Source organism: Chrysochloris asiatica, unplaced genomic scaffold, assembly GCF_000296735.1.
Source record: "Chrysochloris asiatica unplaced genomic scaffold, ChrAsi1.0 scaffold00011, whole genome shotgun sequence".
In the NCBI taxonomy this organism is placed as follows: Eukaryota; Metazoa; Chordata; class Mammalia; order Afrosoricida; family Chrysochloridae; genus Chrysochloris; species Chrysochloris asiatica.
This window is the reverse complement of record NW_006408529.1, coordinates 33668236-33678635: the sequence shown is the minus strand read 5'-3', so window position 1 is coordinate 33678635 and position 10400 is coordinate 33668236. Positions and strand designations below refer to the sequence as shown.

Genomic DNA, 10400 nt, shown 5'->3' with positions numbered 1-10400 from the left:
AAACATCTTTCTGATATTCTCTTTCAGCCAAGATCCATTTGACGTCAGAAATGATATTCCCCGTTTCACGTGCTCTTGTGAATCAACTTGAGTTTCTGGCTATCAAAGTACTTTTGCAGCTGTTTTTAAATTATCATCTGTAAAATTCTGTTTGTAGGTTACTGTACCAATAACAGTGATGATTTCAACCTTCTGTTGGGCCACCTCTCTTTGGAATGGACACAAATATAGATCTCTTCTAATAGGTTGGGCAGGTAGCTGTTTTCTATATTTCTTGACATATATGAGTTAGTACCTCTAGTACCTTCAGTGCAGCTTGGACTTTTTCTTTTAGTTCCATTAATTTTTTATCATATGCTACCTCTTGAAATAGCTGGATAGCTACCATTTCTTTTTTGGTACAGTGAATCTGTGTATCCTTTCCATATTCTTTTGATGCTTTCTGCATCCTTCAATATTGCAACCCGAGGCTTAAATTTTTTCTTCAAGTCCCTCAGCTTGGAAAATGGTGAGCATGTTCTTTCCTTTTGGTTTTCTAATGCCAGTTCTTTGTACATTTCATTATAATACTTGGCTTTGGTCTTCTTGAACTGCCCTTTGAAATTTTCTGTTCAGCTCTTTGACTTCCTCCTTTCTTCCATTCACTTTAGCATTTCCATGTTAAAGAGGAAAGTTCAAAGCATCTTCTGACATCTATTTGGGCCTTTTCTTTCTTGTAAACACTCTACAGGGGTCACTATGAGTTGGAACAAACTCAGTGGCACTTATCAATAACAGTAAATGAGTTGCTCTTTAACATTATCTAAGATGTTCCAGAGTAAAATAGTGGCAACCTGGGAACTCACTGTAACCATGGCAATTGGATTAGGTAAACAGAAACAGGTTGAATAAGAGAACCTTGAAAGCTATGCAGTAGAGTTTGGACTAGTTTACAGCAAGGAAGTCATGATTAAAGTTTCAGAAGAGTATTTTTACATATTGATTTTTCTCTAGTCTTCTATACTAGATTACACTGTTATCACTGCTTTCTTCCTCTGTTTAACCCTTGAGATTAAGAATTTAAGTAGGATTAAGAATGGGAAATTTCTGATTCCTACAGCAAAACTCTAAGGAGCCCTAGTGGCACAGTAGTTAACAGTGCTTAGCTGCTAACTGAAAGGTTGATGGTTTGAATCTACCAGCCAATTGGCAGGAGAAAGACGTAGCAGTCTGCTACTGTAAAGATTTATAGCCATGGAAACCCTATGGCAACAACTCTAGTCTGTCCTATAGGCTCACTGTGAGTCAAAAATGAACTCATTAGCAGTGGATGGGACAGAGTAACTCCAGGACCTTTACCAAGTACTATTCTTTGAGGTTATTCTAAAAGTTAAATGAAGAAAGACACATCTTAAATCTTAAAAAACAGATTAAAATATAACCAATTTTCGAAATACGTACCCATCTGTTAATATTGAATATTTATACTTTGTTCCTAATTCCTTCAATTTCATCCAGTCAATTACTTTTTTCAGTACCTGAGGGAAGGTATCTGCGCTATCCACCTGATCCTGAAGATATAAAGATACATAAAAGTCAGGGAAACTCTAAGTAGTGCAATAAAACAATCAGACATTAGAAGGATATGGCTAATAGGAGAAAGCATTATCTATGTTTTAAACTCTTTATCAGTTCCTTGGTTTAGATCCATCTAAAGCTTCATTTTTTTAAGATAATTAAAAAATTATTTATAGCCAAATACTCTTTAATCACAATATGCAACACTCCAAAAACAAAGCTCATCCCCAAGTGGTTCTCCTTTTATAGGTCTCAACCTAGTGGCTTACCGATTCTCCAGAGTGGAGAAAATGGAAATCTATTCTTAGCTCTAAGCTAACAACTCCTAATGCGCTCTCCCAATCTCAAATCTCATACCTTTCTATACCATATTCCACACCACTGCCAAATTGATCTCTCTAAAACATACATCACTTTACTCTGAATCGTGAAATCCTCCAGATACTGCCCAAGGCTTCTAGAAAAACAAGACACATAAGATCCTTTGTGATCTGGCTCGCCTCTGTATACTTCTTTATTTCTAACCATTTTCTTACTATCCCATACACATTTGAACTGAATTAACTGGAGTCTGTCATTTCTTTCACGTGTTAACATGCGCAGCCATTCTTTTCTTACTTAACTACTATGGCTCATCCCAAGTACACCAAATTAAGGAAGCTTTTGTAGAACACATGCCCATTCCCTATCTCACATGGAAACCCTTTTTATAAATGACCACTGTTGTTGAGGGTGAGTCAACGCCAGATCACAGCAAACTAGCATAGGGTTTTTGAGGAGCGGCTGGTGGATTTAGACCAACCTTGCAGTTAGTAGTCCAGTGCTTACCCTAAAGCACTATACCAGAAATCTCTAAATTAACCATGTTGTTAAGTGCCACCAAGTCAGTTCTGACTTGTAGTGACCCTGTAAAGGGTTTCTGAGGAGCCACTGGTGGGTTTGAACTGTCAAACGTGTGGTTAGCAGTCCAGTGCTTATCCTACAGAGCTATGCCAAAACTTCAAATGGCCATAATAATCTCATAAAGTCCTCCAAACCATACTGCTTCCAATGGTCTATTTCTCTGACTTACAGACTGTAAATACGCTGACTTGACTGTTTTTATATACCTTGTTGTTAAGGGCCATCAAGTCAGTTCTGACTCACAGCAACACTGTATAGCATTTCCAAAGAGCAGCTGGTGGGTTTGAACTCAACCTTGTGGTTAGCAGTGCAGTGCTTATCCTAAAGTGCCACACCAGTGCCTAGCGTAATGACCCTGATGGTGCAGTGGTTAAGCCCTCAGCTGTTAAAAACAAAAGCAGTGTGAAACCCCCAGTCAGTCCAGGCAGAAAGCTGTGACAGCCTGCTTCTGTAAAGACTACAGTCTTACAGCAATTCCACTGTCATGATGTTATTATGGTTAGTGTCTTAGCAAATATTATAGTAGGCACTCAAATAACTCAAAATTGAAGAGACTGAAAAAAAAAAAAAAAAAAAAGGCTATATATAAAGTTATAAACTGAAATATTTTTAAACTGCACCTATAAGGTTCAGTATATTATCACTTTATTAATGCTCATTATCTTAATGAGAAGAGTTTTACAAGGTAGTAAATTTGTGTGTTTTTTTTTAATATTACAATGTGAATGAAATGTGCAAAACAAGTATATTATTTACAATAATAGTAATGGTTTCAAACTATCTACAAAACAAACGCCAAATTTCAAAACTTTCAAAATCTAGAAAAAAGAACAGAGAAATAAAACCTGAGTAATTCCAGTAAGACTGATGCAGAAATCAGAAAGTTGGGTGTTAACCTCTGGTCTCACATACTGCTGAAATGTATCTTCCTACAAGACAAAGATATTGCATTAAAGCATTTTATAGGCATATGATACATAAACAAATTCAGTCACGAGGCAATAATTTAAAATGAAGGAGTTTCAGAAAGTTCATGGGAAAAAATCTACTCAATGAAACTTTGTAAATTTTACACCCTTATAACCATCAATATTTTGTTTTATAGTTTCACACCAAAAAATATGTTAACTTTCCTTACCATTATAAGCAGCTAGTGCTAAATATAACGAATATTAATAAAACTTATTCTGCTAAAATATACTTTTAAACAGAATGATGTAACAACGAGCTATTATTCATTTACCAAATATTTAAAAATCATATATATAAATTACATATTAAGTTAAAATGCTATAAAAACTATTAAAAATAAAAAAGGAAAAATAGAGCAAGCCAAGAGAATCAAATGTTGAGTGTATTTGGGTGCTTAAGCTACAATACTAAACAGGATATGAGACAGGTTTTATTCAGGTGAAATTAAAGGAAGGCTGGAATTAGCCAGCAAGTTATCCAGGGGAAGAAAACCACAGCCAAATTTTGGAGGTGAGGGAGAGGCATGCTTCACACTTTGAAGAAACAGATAGAGGATACCATGGCTAGATTGAAATATGGGATAGACAACAATAATAAAAAAAATAATGAGAGTAAGCAATCTCCCTTACTAAAGTAACATAAGAAACAGAGGCCTGATCATAGAAGGAGATTCAAAATGTTTGTGGAAACATTTCATTATCCTTTTATTCTATTTTCCATGAACTTTTTGAAACCCCCTTCTATAAGGAATGGCTTTTATTCCAAGTTAAATACAAAGTCATTGCAAGGTTTTGAACAGAGAAATGATCTGTTTTGTATTGGGAAGGGATTACACTACCGACTATGTTGAGAAGTGGCTGTAGGGGGACCTGGATAGACATACATGACATGTTACATGGTGACTGCACTAATTCCAGACAAGAAATGAGTGGACTCACACTAGTCATAGCAATGTGTGAAATGGCTGGGTACTGGGTGTATTTTGAAGTCAGAGTCAAACAAAAGACACTGTTGGCCTGGGTGTGGGATATGTCAGAAACACTAAAGTCAAAGATGAGTACAGTTAAAAAAATGTATAGTCACTAAATTAGGGAAAGATGAATATAGAAAAAGCAAGAGCCAAGTTCAGTTTTGGACATGTTGTGTTTAAGACATTTACATTTTTAAGTAGAGATATCAACAAAGCAGTCTGGATTTGGAACAGAAGTCCAGGTTAAAGGGAGATATTTAGAAGTCATCAACATAGAGTTTGAAAACTATGGAACTGGATGAGCTCTCATCAAGGGAAGATGTTTACAGAGAAGAGGACCTAGGATGAGTCCTGCTGTTAACTTGGTTTCGACTCATCACAACCCTGTGTAGGGTTTCCAAAGAGTGGCTGGTAGGTTTGAACCATCGACCTGTGATTAAAAGTCTAGTGTTTATCCAGAATAAGCCCTGGGCATCCAATATTAAGCAGCTGGAAAAAAAAAAAGGAATCAACAAAGGAATCTGAGAAAGGGCGACAACTGAGGTTAGAGAAAAATCAAAAGAATGAGTTTTGCTGGCAGTCACTTGAAGAAAGTGTTTCAAGAAGAAGCAAGTGGTCAATTCTGCTAAGTGCTAGCAAAATAAAAGAGGCTTTGAAGATCCTTAAGAAAAATCTATGCATTTTAATGCATGAAGCCTTTTTAAACACCTTCCCAGTGTACTGGTAGCAGCTGGGGATATCACAAAAGTGGCATGTGACTAGATGAGATGTTAGACTAGATGAGATGTTATGGTATCCTTTACCAAATTTTGCAAGGCACACTATATTCTTGTTATAAGGATTTCCTGATATGACTTTCAGAATAACATGGCAACAAGTATCTGACGTGTACATCATCCATCTTAGAAGTCAAGGTTATATAAATCATTTTCCATATAAATATTTCACCAAATGCTTACTGGGGCAGATTCTAGGAAGATGGGCAGTTTTAAGTTGGAAGGTGACTTTTACAAATTACCTTTCTGATAGATCGAAGTTTATATTACTCTTCAGCAGTGGTTCTCAACCCTGACTGCACATTAAAATCAACTGAGACGCTTAAAAGCAAACAAACAAAAAACCAATGCTGATGTCAGGGTCACCACCACAGAACTAAATCAGAATCTCTGGTATAGGTGCCAGGCATCAGTACTATCTTTAACTCCCCAGGTTAATATAATGTCCAGCCAGGTATGTGTTCTAAGCAACCTAACAGGTAAAACACTATAGCTTTAGTGCTTGAAAAGAAGCAAAGACTCTGAAATTATATTATTATAGCTTCTCTAATAATCAAGTGGATGCACAGAACATAGCAAGAACAAAAAGCCTACCTCAGAATTTTAATTCTAGTGAAAATCAGAATAAATAATAAAAACCCAAACCCTTTGCTGTTGGGTCAATTCAGACTCACAGCAGAACTGACCGTAGTTTCCAGTGACAAAAATCTTTAAGGAACCAGAGTGATAGTCCTTTCTTCCACCAAGTGACTGGTGGGTTCGAACTGTCAAACTTTTGGTTAGCAGCTGAACCAAGGTACTTTGAACACTAGAATAGTTTCTGCTAAAGATATTATTAAAATGTAACAATTTACTTACTATTTCTAAGGTATGAGTATTCAGTAAGACAACAGGAAATTCAATTATTTCATGTATGAACTCAGGTGGGTTACCCTCTTCACAAGTTGCTTCAAAGTCAATAATACAAATGTAGTCATAGTAACTGCTGGCACAACTGTCCTCTTTCAACATCAGCTTCTGTTTCTTACAATAGTTCTTCAGCCTCTTCTTTAATACATCCTTTACACCTCTAAGAAAGAATAAAAAAAAAAGTTCACACAAAACATCCATATCTTTTAATCCCATATTTCCACAAACTTTATGAAGCCCCTTGTATATGAAGACATACATGACACAAAGACTAAAATTAGTATTGAAAGATTCCATTGGCCAAATACAAATTTCAGAGTATGACAATTCTGGTAAACTGAACATACTGCTATCTCGTTCATTTCTTCTGGCTCTTATTAAATTTAGTTATTAAGTGCTGGTGAGTTCTAAGTCATCACGATCCTGTATAGAGTTTCTGAGAACGTGAATCTTTGTCGGAACAGAAAACCTCATCCTTGTCCTGCAGAGCAGCTTGTGGGCTCGAATAATTGACCTTGTTCACAGTCCACTGTTTACAGAGCCATTGCACTCCCTCTTATTATGGTGATGTTGTCGTTAAGTGCAGAGGAGTTGGTTCCTACTCATGTTGCTGTTGTTAAATGCTGCTGAGTTGGTTCCAACCCATAGCAACTCCGGATAGGGTTTCCGAGGAGCAGCTGGCAAGCTTGAACCACCGATCTTGAAGTTCAAATCGACTTTTCAGTACAGCACATTAACCTACAGCACCACATCCCTCTTATTAGGTTGTTGTTGTTATTAAGTGCTTTGGAGTTGGTTCTGACTCATGTGGACCCTGAATGGGATTTCCAAGGCTGTTAATCTTTATAGGTGCTGAAAGTTTCATCTTTCTCCAATGTCTCATTAGGTTGTTGTTAAGTGCCATCGAGTAGGTTCTGACCCATAGTGACCCTGTACAGGATTTCCAAGGCGCAACTGGTGAGCTTGAACCACTGAACTTACAGTTCAAACGGCTTTCCAGTCTGGCACATTAACCCACAGTACCACACCAGCATTCCCTTATTAGGTTAGACAATTGAAAAAACAACAACTATAAATTATAAGGTTAGCTTATACAAGCTATTGGCTATTAGCTATTTTATTTAAAAAGCTAACTGAGAAGGGACCTTAAAATAAACTGTCTCCAGAGGAACACTGCCATACTCAATAGGTACTTAATCAGCAGTGGGTTTCTTAATTTACCATGGGTAGAATATAATTTAGGTGTCTTGGTGTGGTGCTGCAGGATAAGCACTGAACTGTTAACCACAAGGTTGGCAGTTCAAACCAACCAGCTGCTCCACAGGAGAAAGATGAGTCTTTCTGTTCTATAAAGATTTACAGCCTTGGAAACTCTACACAGTAGACAAACTGTAAGGCATTCCCTAAACAGATAGCGTTTCTTCAGGCTCTATAAACTTGATTGTAGAAAATAGGGGAATATCATGTAACAGAAAAAATCCAAACAAGAATTAGTCTACAATACCCTTCTTTTCTGTTTGACATATCAGTGAAAATGTCACATTCCTGACTTCATGAGTAGATGATCCGCTATTCTCATGGTGTGCTTGGCCAGATTTCCAGTACAGCACTTGTCACTCTGTATGGAGATTATCTGTGTTTCCCAAAAGACTGAGCTATCCACCCAACCCACTGCCATCAAGTCAATTCGACTCTTAGCAGTCCCATATAGGGTTTCCAAGATTAGCAATCTTTATAGGAACAGACACAGCTTCATATTTATTCCTAGGAACAGGGGTAGTTTTTGAACTGCCACCCTTATGGTTAGCAGGCCTACACCTAACCTATAGTGCCACCAGGGCTCCCCACTATCCAAAGTGAGGAACATATCTGTGTTTACCTTTACAATGTCATGCTTAGTGTACTTAGAATTCATTGTGTGCTTATTAAATAAATGTATAAATACACATGTCGAACTCTAGCTCCCATGCAAGCCAGGAGTAACAACTGATCTAACCTGAGAAGAACAAAAATTCTGCTAAGACAATTTTCTGTAATTTATAGGCTGTACCTTCATAATAGGGGAAATGAGATGAAAATTTGTTTCACAAAGCATGATGCAGGCAATTCAGAAGGGTAAAAATATTACTTGTTTTCATTGGAAAAAATAGTGATGTTCCATTTTGAAGCAGTGATGACTGTAACTTGTATTTACAAGAAAATAGGGTGCTTAGCACGCCTTGAAACAATAGTTTTCAAATACTACATGCATAATTTTCCTTAATTCCTGGCATTATATTGTCTATCAAACATCTACCAAAGGTCTTTCCTGTCTCATGTCCCAAGAAACGTATCTCTGAAAGTACAAGTTTACTCAAAACAAAGTGATCTATTTTGCAAAAAATTGTTTTAACTATATCTAACTGGAGACACACACACAAGTTGGCAAAGCTGAACTGTTTTGTTCATTCAGTAAACACAATGCACACTATCATTCTCAATGTTCCTGAGGAGTTCTGGTGGTGCAGAAATTAAGCACTTGGATGCTAACCTAAAGTTAAGTGGTTGGAACCCATCAATCACTCTCAGGAGAAAGATGTGGTAGTCTGCTTCATAAAGACTTATAGTCATATTAGCCTTACAGGGAGTCCTGGTGTGGTGCTGCAAGATAAAGCACTGGAATGCAAAGTCAGTTTGAACCACAAGGTCGGTGGTTCAAACTCACCAGCTGCTCCTCAGAAACCCTATACAGGGTCAACTATGAGTGACTTTGTAAGGCACTTAACAAGCCGTGATGAACAGTACTCTGTCCTACAGGCACACTATTAGTCGTTTGGTTGTTTTTTTTGTTTTCCTTTGGGGGAGGGGATGGGGGTATTTAAAAACTAAAACCCAAAAAAATTTCCTGATAAATGATTTTATACATTACCTGATTTCAAACAAGCCTACTTTATAAAAACAATACAAATGGCCAAAAGAAAATATCCAGCCACATTAATAATTTCAAAAAGAGAAAAAGATATACTTACCCATTAAGTAAAAAAGTAACCAAAAAATAAAAGCACACTTGATGTGACAATGACAAGATTTTAAGTGCCACAGAGTCAGTTTCAACTCACAGTGATCCCTGTATAGGAGCAGCTGGTGAGTTCAAACTGCCGACCTTGTGGTTCAAACTAACCTGTGGTCCAGCGCATTATCCAGCAGCACCACACCAAGACTCCCTATTTAACCTGATAGACACAGACTCAGCACTTCTATTTTCAACATCTAATAGACTGACAGAAATAATGACTTGTACACCAAAGTTCCTGTAGAAGGATGAAAATTAGTGTTACCTGCATTGCTAGGACAGGTTTACAGATGTTTTCTTACCTTTAGTGTTTTAAGATTTTGTATAATAAGTATATATTACTTTTATGATTTTAAAAAGGTAATTTATTACCTGGTTTCAAGCTTGAATTCTGAAAGTTTAGCTCTGAGTTCTTCCTTACTCATTCTATTAATACAACCATTGGTAATAGCAATCTCTTTGTAAACTGGGTCACTGAAGTCACCTGCACTGGAGCTAGTGCATTTAGTTCCTTTTGTGTCTTGGCCATCCAACCTACATCGCTGCTTTCTCTATGAAACAAAAAAAAACAAAAGAGAAAATAGAATTCAAATTAGTAAAACCATCCTAAATTTAAAGATTTAAACTAGAGATCTCTTCTTGATGGATGTTAAGTGAAAAGTGGCCACTGCAGCTACTGAAGAGTGTGCAGGATAGAAGATACATATCCAATAGAATCAATCCTGCTCTATTCAGACTATGAGGTTCCTTCTGAAAGGGAATTGAAGCTAAATATAAAGAGCACTTTCCCAGTGATCCCCAGCTGACCATTTCTAGCAGAAGTTGCTGTTGTTACGTGCCGTGGACTCGGTTCCGACTCATAGTGACCCTGCTGTACAGGGTTTCCGAGCCTGTAAATCTTTACGGGAGCAGAAAGCCTCATCTTTCTCCCGCGGAACAGCTGGTAGTTTTGAACTGCTGACCTTGCGGCTCACAGCCCGATTCGTAACCACTATGCTACCAGAGCTCCTTTAGCAGTAGAAGTAGTAGCATTATTTATTAGCCTCTGATCTTCAGTTTATCCATAAAATAAAGCATAACAACTGTCCTAGAAAGTATTTGATAATGGTAAGGAACACTTGTGAGGTAGTGGTTAAGTAAATGGCTATTAAATGGAGTCCTGGTATGACAATATAGGGTAAGCACTGGACTGCTAACCACAAGGTTAATGGTTCAAACTCATCAGCCACTCCTTAGAAACCTTACCAAAAAATGACTCAAC

General features: G+C 37.2%; 1 protein-coding gene across 1 annotated transcript in view; it reads right to left on the bottom strand.

Moving 5' to 3' along the window:
* The window catches only part of ERI1 (exoribonuclease 1), a 38705-nt gene that overhangs the window by 16368 nt on the left and 11937 nt on the right, over positions 1-10400 (bottom strand). Inside the window, exons 3-6 of the mRNA XM_006834521.1 lie at positions 9512-9690; positions 6037-6247; positions 3306-3389; positions 1441-1550 (exon numbers count right to left, since the gene is read on the bottom strand). Coding sequence (XP_006834584.1) covers positions 1441-1550; positions 3306-3389; positions 6037-6247; positions 9512-9690 — 584 coding nt within the window. The remainder of the gene's footprint in view (positions 1-1440; positions 1551-3305; positions 3390-6036; positions 6248-9511; positions 9691-10400) is intronic.